At 36.9% G+C, this 15,819-nt stretch overlaps 1 protein-coding gene across 3 annotated transcripts in view; it reads left to right on the forward strand.

The window, feature by feature from the left end:
* SCN10A (sodium channel, voltage gated, type X alpha subunit) overlaps positions 1–15,819 on the forward strand; it is a 97,368-nt gene that overhangs the window by 13,680 nt on the left and 67,869 nt on the right. For all 3 annotated transcript variants that reach the window (XM_011999480.1, XM_011999481.1, XM_011999482.1), the window contains exon 4: positions 10,092–10,220. In XM_011999480.1, the coding sequence (XP_011854870.1) occupies positions 10,092–10,220 (129 nt within the window). The remainder of the gene's footprint in view (positions 1–10,091; positions 10,221–15,819) is intronic.

Consider the following 15,819-nt stretch of genomic DNA (forward strand, 5'->3'; position numbering starts at 1 on the left):
TTCAGGACATAGGCATGGGCAAGGACTTCATGTCTAAAACACCAAAAGCAATGGCAACAAAAGCCAAAATTGACAAATGGGATCTAATTAAACTAGAGAGCTTCTGCACAGCAAAAGAAACTACCATCAGAGTGAACAGGCCCTTTCTATTGACCAATGCTGGCTTCGGGCCTTGCAGTTTTCTGTGCATCTCATCGATTGGCTGAGCATACTTCTCAGATGTAATGGCTTTGCTGGGATTCAGAAAGCTGTAGTGGATCAGACCGGCAGCAGACCACCAAGCAGTGACTATGACTTTTTTTGGTGCAAGTTGGGTTTTGGGAAGTGCTTTGGAGCTTCTTCTCAATCCAACCTGCAAGCTGGTCATTGCCGGTTGTCATGTAAAATTCACTTTTCATCGCACATCACAATCTGATTAAGAAATAGTTCATTTTTGTTGCATAGAATAAGAGAAGACAAAACTTCAAAATGATGATTTTTTAAACATTTTTCCTTAGCTTATGAGGCACCCACTTATGGAGCTTTTTCACCTTTCCAATTTGCTTCAAATGACGAATGACCGTAGAACGGTCACGTTGCGTTCTTCGGCAACTTCTTGTGTAGTTGTAAGAGGATCAGCTTCGATGATTGCTCTCAACTGGTCATTGTCAACTTCCAATGGCCAGCCACTACTCTCCTCATCTTCAAGGCTCTCTCCTTTGCAAAACTTCTTGCACCACCACTGCACTGTACCTTTGTTAGCAGTTCCTGGGCCAAATGCATTGCTGATGTTGAGTTGTCTCTGCTGCTTTACAACCCATTTTGAACTCAAATAAGAAAATTGCTAGAATTTGCTTTTTCTGTAACATAATTTCCATAGTCTAAAATAAATATAAAATAAACAGCAAGTAGTCATTAGCAAAAAAATGTAAAGTGAGAAATGAACATTAAAATGATGTATAACATAGCCACATTTATTTAAGAATGTATTCCAATATCAAACGGCAAATTTCAACAATGCAAAAACCACAATTACTTTTGTACCAACCTAATATTTTAAAAACTAAATACATCATATAGAATAATATAAACAAGCCAAGACTAAGCAAATCTGTCATGTCAATAAATATAAATGAATTTGACTCACCTATTTTTAAAAATGCCTATTACATTACAAAGCAATACCCAACTCTATGTTGAATAAGAAAGATACTCCTCATGGTGACACAGAAAGGCTAAAATTATAGAATTCGAAAGACATAAGCAAAGGCAAACAAAGAAAGCAGTATCCATGATCTTAATATTATAGAAAGTGGAATTTAGGTCAAAAAGCATGAAATAGGACAAAAATTACACAGACATATTAATATTAAAGACATAATAGTAATCTATATCTTTGCAACAAATAAGATGGCAACAATATTTATAAATCAGAAATTATTAGAGTAGGAAGATAAATAAAAACATTGTAGGAATAGAAATTTTCAATTAATTTTAGCCAATAACAGATCAAATGCATTCAAAAGTATGTAAAGTTATAGATGGCCTAGTAATATAATTAATATAATGTATCTGATTAATATATAGCAAACTACCTTCCCTACCAATAGAAAATGCACATCCTTTTCAAAAACACAAACAAATCAAACCAAATATTAAGCCATGACAAAAACCTCAATAAGCTCCAGAAAGTGGAAATAATATAGAAAACATTCTCTGACCACATTGCAATAAAGTTAAAAAATAATAACCAAACTTAATAAAATGAGAGGACTTTCCACTTGATAATTTTTTTAAAATCTCTCTTAAAGAACTCTTGGACAAAAGACAAACTACAAACTAAAATTATATAATTTCTAGGGAAGAAAAGATAAAAAACAGTTTAATAAAAACCTGGAGAGTGCAGTTAAAGACATACATATTCAGGGAATAATTCACAGCACTAAAGCATAGAATATTTATATCAGTAAAAGCTGAAAAGAAATTATTTAAAGACCTAACATAAAACTAGAAAAAGGATAACAAATGAAAGAAAGAAGTTAATAATTATAAAAAGCAATAAATTAGAAAATAGAAAAACAGTAGATCTAATAAATCCAAATGCTGTTTTAAAAATATGCACAAGACCTTTATACTAAAAAAAAAAAAAGTATTATTGAGAGAAATTTTAAAGTACCCAAATGAATTAAAGGATGTCTCATGTGACTGGATTAGAAGATTCACAATTGTTAAAGTGTGAGTGCTGCCCAAATTAGTCTATAAATTCAATGACATCCCCCAAAAAATCCCAGCAGCAGCTGTTTTGTAGAAATTAACTGAACAGATTTCATTTGCATGGATGAAGCAAAGTTTATTTAACTGTTTTACTATTGATAGACATTCATGTTTATCATAATTAACATAATCCTCATATTTTGCCACCACATATTAATTTTTTGGTGAATATTCTTACACATGTGTCTTCGTACACATAATAGGAGTAAAATTAAGGGATGAATTTCTAGAAGTAGAATTGCCAGGTCAAAAGGGTGTACATTTTAATTTTTGAGATGTTGCCAAATTGTCTTCCAAAGTTGGATCCTTTCCATTCCCACTAATTATCAAATCCATTCTTTAAGAGATTTTGTATTAACTGAATTATTGACATAATTCCCTTTATATGCACACTATGAAAAATATAACATATACAAATCTACCTATATGGTCTCCAGCCTGGCGATTTGTGTGACAGGTATTGGATGATGTTCAGCATCCTTGGCCTCGTGGAAATAATCAGACTAGATTTTCTTTTTGAAATGCAAATTGATAATAGCCATTAGTTGTTTCCTATGTTGCTGAGAGCCCAGAGGAAGAGAATAAATGTCCTTGGGATAGACTGGGGCTCTGAAGATCATGCTGGATATTTGTGAAAAAGCATTAAATTGTAGCCAGTAAGGAATCAGAAACCAATCTTATTGCCATGTTCTTAACACAATCTTTTTCCTTGTCTTCCCTCCCTTCTATTATTCCTTGCTGAAACATTAGCTTTGCATAATTACCTGCTGATAATGGTAGGTCTATGCCTTTCTGTATGCCTGCCTATCTGTCTGCTTGTGGAAAGATAAAGATATATGTTCCATTTTCTAATCCCCTTTTTTGCCTAGGAGGAAACTAAAGGTTCTTCCTCAGATTGGGCACCAGAAGGTGAAGAGAGCAGAGGGTCAAAAATTGTTAAGAAGGGCAAGACCAGAACTTTCCTACTCTCCCCATGCCCTGGTTTAAGAGAGTCATTGAAGGGGCTCTTTGATGACCCTAGGACACTCATCACTAACCATATCAAAATTCTGGAAAACTTTGACAAATTATAGCAATTTGGTTGTAGGGAAGATAAATGTTTTCTCACCTGGAAAAGAACATGTGAAATGAAGCTGCATCTACTGCAGACGGGGAAGTGGGTGTTTAACACTGCATGCATAAAGTACTGATTTGTATCTTTTGAAATTTATGGAACTGTTATCATATTGTATGTGTGCTTTATCTGATGTTTTAAAATTATGTTTCTGAGATTTGCCCAAATGGATACATGAAGACCTAATTCATTCATTTTTTATTGCCATATAGTATTCCATAAAGGTATTACTCTGTGTTTTCTCCTCAAAGTCAGTTTTCCTTTCTACGTTTAGGTATTTCGATCTCCTAGAATTTATTTTTGTATGTGTGTGGTATGAGATAGGCTTCCAATACTTTTCCATATGGATTATTCCAACATTATTTTCAATACATCATTTCCCAAGTGGTTTCTACCACTGCTTCTGCCATGCACCAGATTCCCATGTCAACAGAATCTGTTTCTCCCAGTAATCTCATTGTCATATCCTGAGTCAACACCACATGGATTAAAACGCTCTGTGGTAAGACTTAACCTGGTTGATTCACATGCCCTTCCTTATTTGTCTTCTTGAAAATTATTTTGGTTCTTCTTGTTTCTTTACTTTTCCATATCAGTTTAAGGGTTATATTTTCCAGCTCTTTTCTTACAAGTCTGTGGAAACTTTGTTTGGTAATGCGCTGAATTTATTTATCACCACAGGAAGAGTCACCACATTTACAATACGAAGCCTTCCCACACATCAGTATGGCAGATCTCTTAATTTATACAGGTCTTCTTTAATATTTTTCTACAACATTTTATAATGTCTTTTACCTAGGTACATTGCAATTTTGGTTGCCCTGTTGAATATTTATTATTGCTAAACTATCTTAATATTATTAATTTATATATTTTGATTTTGCATCCAGCAACCCTGCTGAGCTCCTTAAAGTTAAATTTTTCTCTAGATTCCCTTGGACTTTCTATTTAGACAGTTATATTATCTGCAAATAATGACAAACTTGTTTCTTCCTTTATGATTCTTATACCATTTGTTTATTTTTCCTGTCTTACTGAATTGGCCAGGACCTTCAACATGATTCTGATTCAAAGCTATGACAGTGAGCATATTTATTTTGCTCCAGATTTTAAAGTGTGTGCTTCTAATGTTTCACTATTATGGTGTTTCTGAGAGTCTCATAATTACTCTTTATATCAAATTTTTTCCATTTCTTGTTTGTTGAGATTTTCATCATTAATGGGTGTTGGCTTCTATCAGTATTTTTATGTTTATTGAGGTTATCATATAGTCTTTCATCTGTTAATATAGTAAATCTGTAAACTAACAGATTTGCTAGTCTATTTTTAATGGTTCCAGCTGATCATTTCGCTGGATTCAATTTGCCGTATTTCATTTTATCTATTTTGCTAAATGAGGCTGGCCTGTAATCTTCTTTCATAAACTGTCCCTTTGGGATGTTCCAGCTCCCTCCTGAATTGTCCCTGGGAACTTCAACTTATTCTTACTTTGTTTAGCAGAGCAATTCATCTCTCTCCATCTCTTACAATGTTTCTCAACAAGTGATCTAAGGATCTCTATGCACATATAATTTTAAAATCTAACATGTAAGATTAATTATGATATTCACAGAATTTCTAACTTTTTGTGTTTTCAAAAACAGTGCATGTGCTTCAAAAACTGTTTTCGTTTATAATGGTTAACATGGAGTTAATTATAGGCAGTTTATCTTGACTAATGTATTTTATTGTCACCTGACGGTTGTTTACACTAGTCAGACTTGCATTTGCCATTGTTACTGTCGCATTGCATAACATCACAATTCAAAAAAAAAGGAGTCATCACTTCGAAAGTGGTTTTCTGAAGCCTAAAAATAATGATAAAAATAGAAATACAAATCCTACAATGTGAAATAAGGTCACAATATAAGTAATGAATGGCCTCCATTGTAAAAATATAAAGCATGAATATGTTTGTCATGAGACAACTGGACAATGGATGTGGATAATCTCCCCAAAACAGACAAAAATATATAAGAAAATGGGAGTCATGACAATGAATAATGATAATTGAATTTTATTGGACCAATGATCCTTTTGTCCTAGCACCCAGTTTATTATCTGCTAACATTTTTGTCAAGTAATGATATAAAGCTATCAAAACTTCCATATTATTTTCCAATAAAGCTTATCAACCCCACTTTTAAACCAATTGACTGTCTCTACTACAAGTACAAAATAAGGCTTTCCAGTATAAAACTGTGAAAATTTTATGTTAAAGGTTGAGAAGACAACAAAACTATAGAGTCATCATTCATCCTCATATCAAAAACAAGCACAATTGCACTCTTGCTGGTAAGATACGAAACCAGTTTCCAAATCAATTACAAATATTGCAGTTGGAAAAGAAACAAGAAAAACAATTGGTATAATTCCTTAATCAGAAGTATTGCATTCGTTATAATGTGACTGGCATTTAAAGGCAATGACTGTTATGTATAAGAGCAGACATTTTGTTTTATAGTTGAACAAAACTACGAATAAATAAGTTGTCAGCATATGTTCACTATATATATGGGAAAGACTCAGTGACTTTTTGTTCTATTTATCATGAAGCTAATTTTAAAAGGAGAGCTTTCTGGTATAATTAAAAATTAGTTTGAACCTATGAAACAGACTTTAAAAGGTATGTTGCTTATGCACTAATGTTTGTAGCAGCATTATTCACAATAGCCAAATATGTCCATCAACAGATGAATGGATAAAAAATGTAGTATATATGTAAACCATGGAATATCATTCAGTTTTAAAAATGAATGAGATTCTGATACATGCCACAACATTGACGAAGCATTGTGCTAGTAAAATAACTCAAACGCAAAAGAACAAATGTTGCATGATTCCACCTTTAGTAGGTACCTAGAACAGGCAAATTCATGGAGACAGAGAGTAGAGTGAAAGTTGCCAGAGAGGAGGAATGGGGAGTTATCGTTTAATGGGTACATTTCTGTTTGGGATTATAAAAAAGTTTGGAAACAGATAGCGGTGACGGTTCCACAACACTGAATGTACTCAATGCCACTAAATTGTGTACTTAAAAATGGTGAAAGTGGTAAATGTTATGTTATGTATATTATACATAGTTTACCAAAACTTTTTTTTTAAAGAGGAAAGGTATTAAATTGCCATTGAAGAAATCCAGCTGCAAAGTCAGCAAGGAAAGGTATCACTATCTAGATAGAAGATGCTGCTTCCAAATCCCAATGCTAGCTCATACCTTATTCACAGAACGCAGCTGGGGGTCTGTAATATGCCTCCAGATTCTGATTTGCTGTTGAGGTACACAGTGGAAATTGTGAATACAAACTGATTGTGGTCACTTAGTGTACATCTCTTTGACCTACTGGGCTGAAATGAAAAGTGAGTAAGAGAGGCTGCTCTCCCACATTGAATTGCTTTGGCTGGCAAATAGGAAAGGCTTACACAGAGTTTTAAAAATAAGGAATGAAATTTTTTAATTACGATTTTTATGAATACAAGTTAGGTATCTCAGTGATCCATTCAGAATTTGAATATTATGAATCTTTGCTTTCAGAGCCTGAATATCGGGATTCATAACAATCAGACATCAGTGGTGCAAGTGCCTCAATGGCTGAAAGCTTGACTTTTTCCCAATACCCAATGATTTTCGTCATTCACCAGAAAAAGCACTTAGGAAATAACACACTGGGCTTATTAAAAATTACATCCGAATGCTGTAACCGAACATCAAGAAATACCTTGCAGAGCCAAATACCACCAAAGAGAGGATGCAACTCCATTAGCTGCTGTTGAGCTGGGGCACTTGCCTTCTGGTGAAACACTGAAAATAGTCTTTAGAGAGCACTCTCTCCATAATTTCTGGGTCTGTGTTTGATTTGACAAACCAGAAATATCCGTCAAAGCTTCGCAACAACCTATAATTCTGAGTTAAGATTTTCTAATTTAGAAAACATAAAGAGTGTGTGGGGGAAACCAACAAGATATGGAAGCTGACAGCTCAAGCAGCTATGCAGCCAGATATAGATTTCTTCATGATTTCAAACATGATTTCTCCTCTCACAGATGTGAAAAAAAATTATTCACTTTTTAATTTGACTTTTACTTTTATTTAAGACATATATGTTCGTGATTTAAAAGGTCACAGAGTTTTATAAAATTCTGACCAAAAAAAGCAACAATTTCATTTTTCTCATCTCTTCTTTCCAGAGGCCATCACTTTTAGCTTTTTTTACCTGTGTCTTCTGATACCTCCATATCTCCAATAAGATACTCATACTACTAATTTTTAATTTTTCAATTTCTGATGTTATTTATTGGCTTCCTATTATGAGAACAAACTTAAGGCCACATACACAAACTCATTTCCTCTCACCCTCGTCTTTCTGTTACAGTCATATTATAATCTTCACTTAGATCATCAGATAATATATCCATTGTCTGACTACATATATAATTACATTACATTGCTAAGTAAACACTGTTTACAGCTGTGTCAGGCAGTGTACTTTGACTATATTTCCTTTTTGCACAATGTTTTTACTTTCCCTGAAGTTAATAAGGATTTGTTTCTTTGTTTGCTCAGTTTTCTATTTATCCCTAATTTGTTCCCAAACTCTTCTCCAGATGTTTAATTGTTGCTTCAATTTATTTGCACACATTAGGTGCATGTGTATCATTTTTTTCCTATGGAAATCACTGCTGGAGTACTTCATCTTCTGCCTCATTCTGACCTAGATGTTTTCTAGGCCTGATGCACAGCTGTTTTCTAGATATTTTTTCTTCTTCATCCTTTTTTTGGATTCCTTTTGCCTCTTCCCTGGATCGCATATATGCTTCTTGTTTGGATGGAGAATATCCTCTAGTAACTTTTTTTTTAAGACAAAGTCTCTCTATGTTGCCCAGGCTGTTGGCCTCAAACTCCTGAGTTCAAGTGATCCTCCTGCCTCAACCTCCCAAGTATTTAGGACTACAGGTACACAGCACTATGCCCAGCTTCTAGTAACTTTATTATAAGGGTAACTAAGAAGTAAATTTCCCAAGACTTCATATATTCTACCTTCTTCGACAGTTTGGCTAGGGAAAGACTTCTGTATTAGAAGTTATTTTCCTCTTAATTTTGAAGGCCTTGCTCATTGTCTTCTAATTTCTTTCTAGCCCTCCTATTAGTCAAACAATACACCTCCTAGTCTGATTCTCTAATTTTCAAACTTTTTATCGTTCTTATCCATTTTTGCTTTTTTGTTCCACTTTCTCTGAGATTTCCAAAAGTTTATTTACAAGTCCTCCTATTCCATTTTTGCTTTGAAGCTACTTTTTACGGCCTTCTGTTCTTGTTCTATATGTGGAACCTCTTCTTACCTCTTAACTCTCTAAAAATATAAGTACCTTTGTTTGTTTGTTTGTTTGTTTGGAGACGGAGTCTTGCTCTGTCGCCCAGGCTGGAGCTCAGTGGCGCGACATCTCTGCTCACTGCAAGCTCTGCCTCCTGGGTTCGCGCCATTCTCCCGCCTCAGCCTCCCGAGTAGCTGGGATTACAGGGGCCCGCCACTCTGCCTGGCTAATTTTTTGTATTTTTAGTAGAAATGGGGTTTCACCGTGTTAGCCAGGATGGTCTCGATCTCCTGACCTTGTGATCCGCCAGCCTAGGCCTCCCAAAGTGCTGGGATTACAGGTGTGAGCCACTGTGCTTGGCCAATACAGTTCTATTTCTCTAACTTTTCTTCTGCCCTCTGTATTGTCTTTTTTTCTTTTCTTTCTTTCTTCTTTTTGTTTTGTTTTGTTTTTTCAGTTGTTTGGTTGCTTTGGTTTCTGGTGTTAGAAGCATCCTTCAAATTCCTGTTGCTCCCTGGCTGGCTGCTTATGTTAAAAGTGTGGCATCTTCATGGGCTCTAAACCTGACTATCTTCTGGAAACTTAATGAGGGACAGAAGTGAATAGGGAGGGGAGTTGTTTGCCTTTCAGTATGTAAACTTTTCTTTATGTGCATTTTTCAGTATGCAACTCTTTCCCTTTTCTTCAACTCTTAAGAAAATGAACATCTAATCTGCTGCTGGAGCAGAAGCAGTTTCTCACTGAATGAATGGTATAAAGCAGCATCTAGAAAACCCAACTGGTTCTTGTAAAAACTTTCAAACAGTTCTTTCAGCCCTACTTATCACCCTGCCCTAAACCTTGCTTTCAGAGATACTTAGCATCTCTACATTCCAAGCAGTTCTGGGGCTCTGCGGTACAGCTTGGCTTGCTTCTAGGTATTCCCTGCTTCAGCCAGTTTTCAGCTTTCTTAGGTCTGCTCTGTCAGTTACCTCTCATCAGTCTGCCCTCCAGTCTCTAAAAACTGGGAGCTTTTAGATGAGCCTCCAGCTTCCTGCAGGGTAGGGAGGCCCTGGCAGACATAGAACAGGAGAATCCTTGCTCTTCACCCACTACTGCCCTCTACCTAACCCCGGAACAGCAGAAGCTGCTGGCTGTCCCAGCCACACACATCCCTCCCCACTCCATCTATTTGTGTGGCCCTTCTTTTTTCCTCAGTCTGTGTCTTGTTTCCTTGCCTTATCTTCTTCCCCCTCATCACCTTGGTGATATTCTTTGTATGTTTTTTCTTGGAGCAATCACAGAAGCTCATCCCTCCCTCCTGGAAGGAGAAGGAACCCCCTGAGTACTCTCCATGGCACAGTTGATGCTCCTTTTCTACCCTCCTTCCCAGGTATGTCTTCACCGTCATTTACACCTTTGAAGCCTTGATAAAGATACTGGCAAGAGGATTTTGTCTAAATGAGTTCACGTACCTGAGAGATCCTTGGAACTGGCTGGATTTTAGCGTCATTACCCTGGCGTGAGTAATTCTCTATGCAGATCTGCATGTGTGAGAGAAGAGGGAACAAAATGGTGGGTAGGAGACAGGGCTAACATGCAGGTCCCACTTGGACAGTGTGTGGATACTTACCCATGAATGTTTGCTCCAAGAATCACTGCAGGAATATACCAGGAGAACTGAAAGAATTCACAGATCCTTTTAAATAAGTGGCACACTGCTGCAAATTCTGCAAGACAGGTGAAAAACTGTGAGCTCCCAAAGTGTGAGGGGGGGAAACCTGCCTCCAAACACACATCCCGACTGGGGAATCTGAAAATCCAGATGACAGGAGAAGAATTTACCCTTATCTGGAACGTAAATAAATTTAGGGAGCCCACAAAATTTAAAAGTAGAAGCAGCAGAGGGAAGTGCCTTGTAGGCACTCCCAGTCTCCAGCTTGAGACCAGGGAATCCATCCCTGACTATATCTCACAGGGGCCCTTGGGGAAGGCAGCCAGTGGAATCAGGGAAGGGGTCACAGGATGAAAGAAACTTCAACTAAAATTAGCAATAATTTCAACTGGTTACAAATTTTCTTGAGCAGAATCCAGGGGGCAAATGGGAACTGCAAGCAGACAGGGAGGGATGAGGTACAAAAGTCATGCTTTCTTTCTCAGTGGGGAAGCTCACAGCCTGGGGCAAAGTCTGAGTGGGGCACTGCAGGAGCAAGACCAGCCTCACCAACTACATGACAGCTAGGCGAGGCCTCTCGCTACCAGCTATGCCCCACTTCCCTGGAGAACTCTGTGGCACAGCAGAGGCAGCCAAAATTCCCTCTGGAGCACAACCCCATTGGCCTGAGAACCAACCCCTTTCCCCCACAGTGGCCACAGCAACCCCCACCCAAGAAGAGTCTGAGTCCAGATTCCCCTACCCCTGCCCCCACCTGATGGTATTTCCCTACCTGCCCTGGTAGCTGAACACAAAACACAGAAACTTTTGGAAGCTTTATGGTCCTGCTCATCACCTAAGAAACTAAAACATTTACCCTGGCCAACTTAGGGCAAGCTCAGATCCCCCTTCTACTAATGTGCTAGTGCTCTATTGAAAGCATCACCTACCGACTGGAGGCCAACCGACTCAGGCCATTAAAGCAACTCATGACAGAATAACTTTGATCCCAGGAAGAAGAAAACAATAGCCAATTGCACTGCCTGCAACATCCTGGCTAACCAGATGTCCTGAGTCTGTCCATGTGACAACTTCACAGCTAACATAACATTCAAGAAAGCCAGCACACTAAACCTATCTACAACCAAGGACTCTCACAGACTCTACTTCATTCCTCTGCCACCTTCACCAGAACAGATGCTGATATCCATGACTGGGAGACTTCAAGATCAATCACATCACAGGACTCTTTGCAGACATTTCCCAGCACCACCCCAGAGCCTCGCAGCCCCACTGTGTGGCTAGGCCCAGAAGAGCAATAGCGATCACTGCAGTCCAGCTCTCAGGAAGCCCCATCCCCAGGGGAATGGGGAGAACACCACATCAAGAGATCACCCATGAAAAAAAAAAATCTGAACAACAGCCCTTCAGTTCAGATCTTTTCGCTGAAATAGTCTACTCAAATGAGAAGGAACCAAAAAAAGCAATTCTGGTAATATGACAAAAGAGGGTTTAATAACACCCCTCAAAAGATCAAACTAGCTCCCCAACAATGGATCCAATCCAATAAGAAATATCTGAATTGCCAGATAAAGAATTCAGGGCTGGGCACAGTGGCTCACGCCTGTAATCCCAGCACTTTGGGAGGCCGAGGTGGGCAGATCACCTGAGTGAGTTCGAGACCACAGGAGTTCGAGACGATCCTGGAGCCAACATGGAAAAACCCAGTCTCTACTAAAAAATACAAAATTAGCTGGGTGTGGTGGTGCATGCCTGTAATCCCAGCTACTCAGGAGACTGAGGCAAGAGAATCGCTTGAACCTGGGAGGCAGAGGTTGCTGTGAGCCGAGATTGTGTCATTGCACTCCAGCCTGGGCAACAAGAGCGAAACTCCATCTTCGTCTCAAAAAAAAAAGAATATTAAGTGATTCAAGGAGATACCAGAAAAAATAAAAACTAACTTAAAGAAATTTTTAAAACAAGAGGATGTGGATGGAAAATCCTCCAGAGAAATAGATACAAAGAATAAATAATCACAATTTCTGGAAATGGAAGACACAGTTAGAGAAATACAAAATGCAGTGGAAAGTTTCAACAATAGACTAGAACAAGTAGAAGAAAGAACTTCAGAGCTCAAAGACAAAGCTTTTAAATTGACCCAAACTGAGACACACAAAAAAAAGAATTAAAAAAAGTGACAAAGCAGCCAAGAAATTTGGGATTATGTGAAACAACCAAACCTAACAATAATGGGTGTTTCCAAGGAAGAAGGAAATCTAAAAGTTTGGAAAACTTATTTGAGGGAATAATTGAGGAAAACTTCTTTGGCCTTGTTAGAAATATAGACATCCAAATACAAGAAACTCAAAGAATACCTCAGCAATGCATCTCAAAAAAGATCATCACCTAGGCAAATAAACATCAGGTTATCTAAAGTCAAGACAAAGAATCTTAAGAGCTGTGACACAAAAGCCTCAGATAACCTATAAAGGAAAACCCATTAGATTATCAGCAGATTTCTCAACAGAAACCTTGAAAGCCAGAAGAGATTAGGGTCCCATTTTTAGCCTCCTGAAATAAAATAAGTGCCAGCCAAGAATATTGTATCCAGTTAAACTAAACTTCATAAGTGAAGAAAAGATAAAGTTTTTTTTTTCAGACAAACAAATGGTGAGGGAATTTGCCACTACCAAGCCAGCACTACAAGAAATGCTAAAAGGAATTCTAAATCTTGAAATAAAACCTTAAAATACACCAAAATAGAACCTCCTTAAAACATAAATATCACAGGACCTATAAAACAGTAACACAATAAAAAAAGAAATTAAGCCAACAACTAGCATAATGAATAGAACAGTACCTCACATCTCAATATTAATGTTGAATGTAAATGCCCTAAATGATCCACTTAAAAGACACAGAAGGGCAGAAAGGATAAAAATCCACTAACCAAGTATCTGCTGTCTTCAAGAGACTCACCTAACACATAAGAAGCCACATAAACTTAAGGTAAAGAGAGGGGGAAAGATATTCCGTGCATTTAAAAAGACAAATAGGGACATTATATAATGATAAAATAATTGGTCCAATGGAAAAAGATCATAATTCTAAATACATATGCACCTAACATTGAGCTCCCAAATTTATAAAACAATTACTATTAGACCTAAGAAATGAGATAGATAGCAATACAATAATAGTGGCGAATCAACACTCCACTGACAGCACTAGACAGGTCATCAAGACAGAAAGTCAACAAAGAAACAATGAACTTAAACTATGACCTAGAACAAATGGACTTAACAGATATTTGCAGAGCATTCTACCCCACAACTGCAGAATATACATTCTATTCATCAGCACATGGAATATTCTCTAAGATAGACCACATGACAGATAGCAAAACAAATTTCAATAAATTTAAGAAAGTAGAAATTATGTCAAGTATCCTCTCAGAGCACAGTCAAATAAACCTGGGAGTTAACTCCAAAAGAAACCCACAAAACTATACAAATACATGAAAACTAAACAATTTGCTCTTGAAAGATCTTTGGGTCAACAATGAAATCAAGATGGAAGTTTGAAAATTTTTTGAACTGAATGATAATAATTACACAACTTATCAAAACCTCTGGGATACAGCAAAAGCAGTGCTAAGAGGAAAGCTCATAGCATTAAATACCTACATCAAAAAGTATGAAAGACGACAAATAGATAATCTAAGGTCACACCTCAAGGAACTAGAGAAACAAGAACAAAACAGACCCAAACCCAGCAGAAGAAAAGGAATAACAAAGATCAGGGCAGAACTGAATGAAATTCAAACAAAAAAATAATAATTATACAAAATATAAGTGAAGCAAAAGGCTGGTTCTTTAAAAAGATATTCAAAATTGATTGACCATTAACAAGGTTAACCAAGAAAGAAAGAGAGAAGATCCAAATAAGCTCAATTAGAAATGAAATGGGAGACATTACAAATGATACCACAGAAATACAAAAAAAAAAAAAAATTCAAGGCTAGTATGAACACCTTTATTTGCACAAACTAGAAAATCTAGAGGGGATGGATAAATTCCTGGAAATATACAACCCTCTTAGATTAAATCAGAAAGTAATAGAAACTCTAAACAGACCAATAACAAGTAGCAAGATTGAAACAGTAATTCAAAACTTGCCAAGAAAAAAAAGTCCAGGAGCAGACGGGATTCACAGCTGAATTCTATCAGACATTGAAAGAAAAATTGGTACCAATTTTACTGAAACTATTCCAAAAGATACAGAAAGAGGGAATCCTCCTAAATCACTCTATGAAGCCAGTATCACCCTGATACCAAAACCAAAAAAGGACATTTAAAAAAGAACTACAGACAGTATCCCTGATGAACAAAGATGCAGAAATCCTCAACAAAATGCTAGCTAATTGAATCCAACACATATCAAAAAGATAATACACCATGATCAAGGGGATTTCATACCAGGGAGGTAGGGATGATTTAACCTACACAAGTCAATAAATGCTGTACGTCACATAAACAGAATTAAAACAAAAAATCACATGATCTTCTCAATAGATGCAGGAAAAGCATTTGACAAAATCCAGCATCCCATTATGATTAAAACCCTCAACAAAATTGGCATAGAAGGGACATACTTCAAGGTAATAAAAGCCATCTATGACAAACCCACAGCCAACATTGTACCGAACAGGGAAAAGTTGAAAGCATTCCCCCTGAGAATGGGAACAAGACAAGGATGCCCACTTTCACCATTTCTATCCCACATAGTACTGGAAGTCCTAGCCAGAGCAATCAGACAAGAGAAATAAATAAAAGGAATCCAAATCAGTAAAGGGGAAGTCAAACTGTTGCTGTTCAACAATGATACGATCGTATGCCTCGGAAACCCTAAAGACTCATCCAAAAAGCTCCTCGATCTAATAAATGAATTCAGTAAACTTTCGGGATACAAAAACAACGTATACAAATCAGTAGCACTACTGTACACCACCAGCAACCAAGCAGAGAAACAAATCAAGAACTGAATCCCTTTTACAACAGCTGCAAAAAAAAAAAATCTTAGGACTATACCTAACCAAAAAGGTGAAAACTTTCTACAAGGAAAACTACAAAACACTGCTGAAATAAATCATAGATGACACAAGCAAATGGAAACATATTTCATGCTCATGGATGGATAAAATCAATATTGTGAAAATGACCATACTGCCAAAAGCAATCTACAGATTCAATGCAATTCCCATTGAGGTACCATCATCATTCTTCACAGAAATAGAAATAACAACCCTAAAATTCATATGGAACCGAAAAAGAATCCACATAGCCAAAGCAAGACTAAGCAAGAAGAACAAAATCTGGAGGTATCACATTAGCTGATTTCAAACTATACTACAAGGCTATAGTTACCAAAACAGCATGATACTGGTATAAAAATAGGAACATAGACC

Source organism: Mandrillus leucophaeus, unplaced genomic scaffold, assembly GCF_000951045.1.
Source record: "Mandrillus leucophaeus isolate KB7577 unplaced genomic scaffold, Mleu.le_1.0 Scaffold595, whole genome shotgun sequence".
NCBI classification, from domain to species: Eukaryota; Metazoa; Chordata; class Mammalia; order Primates; family Cercopithecidae; genus Mandrillus; species Mandrillus leucophaeus.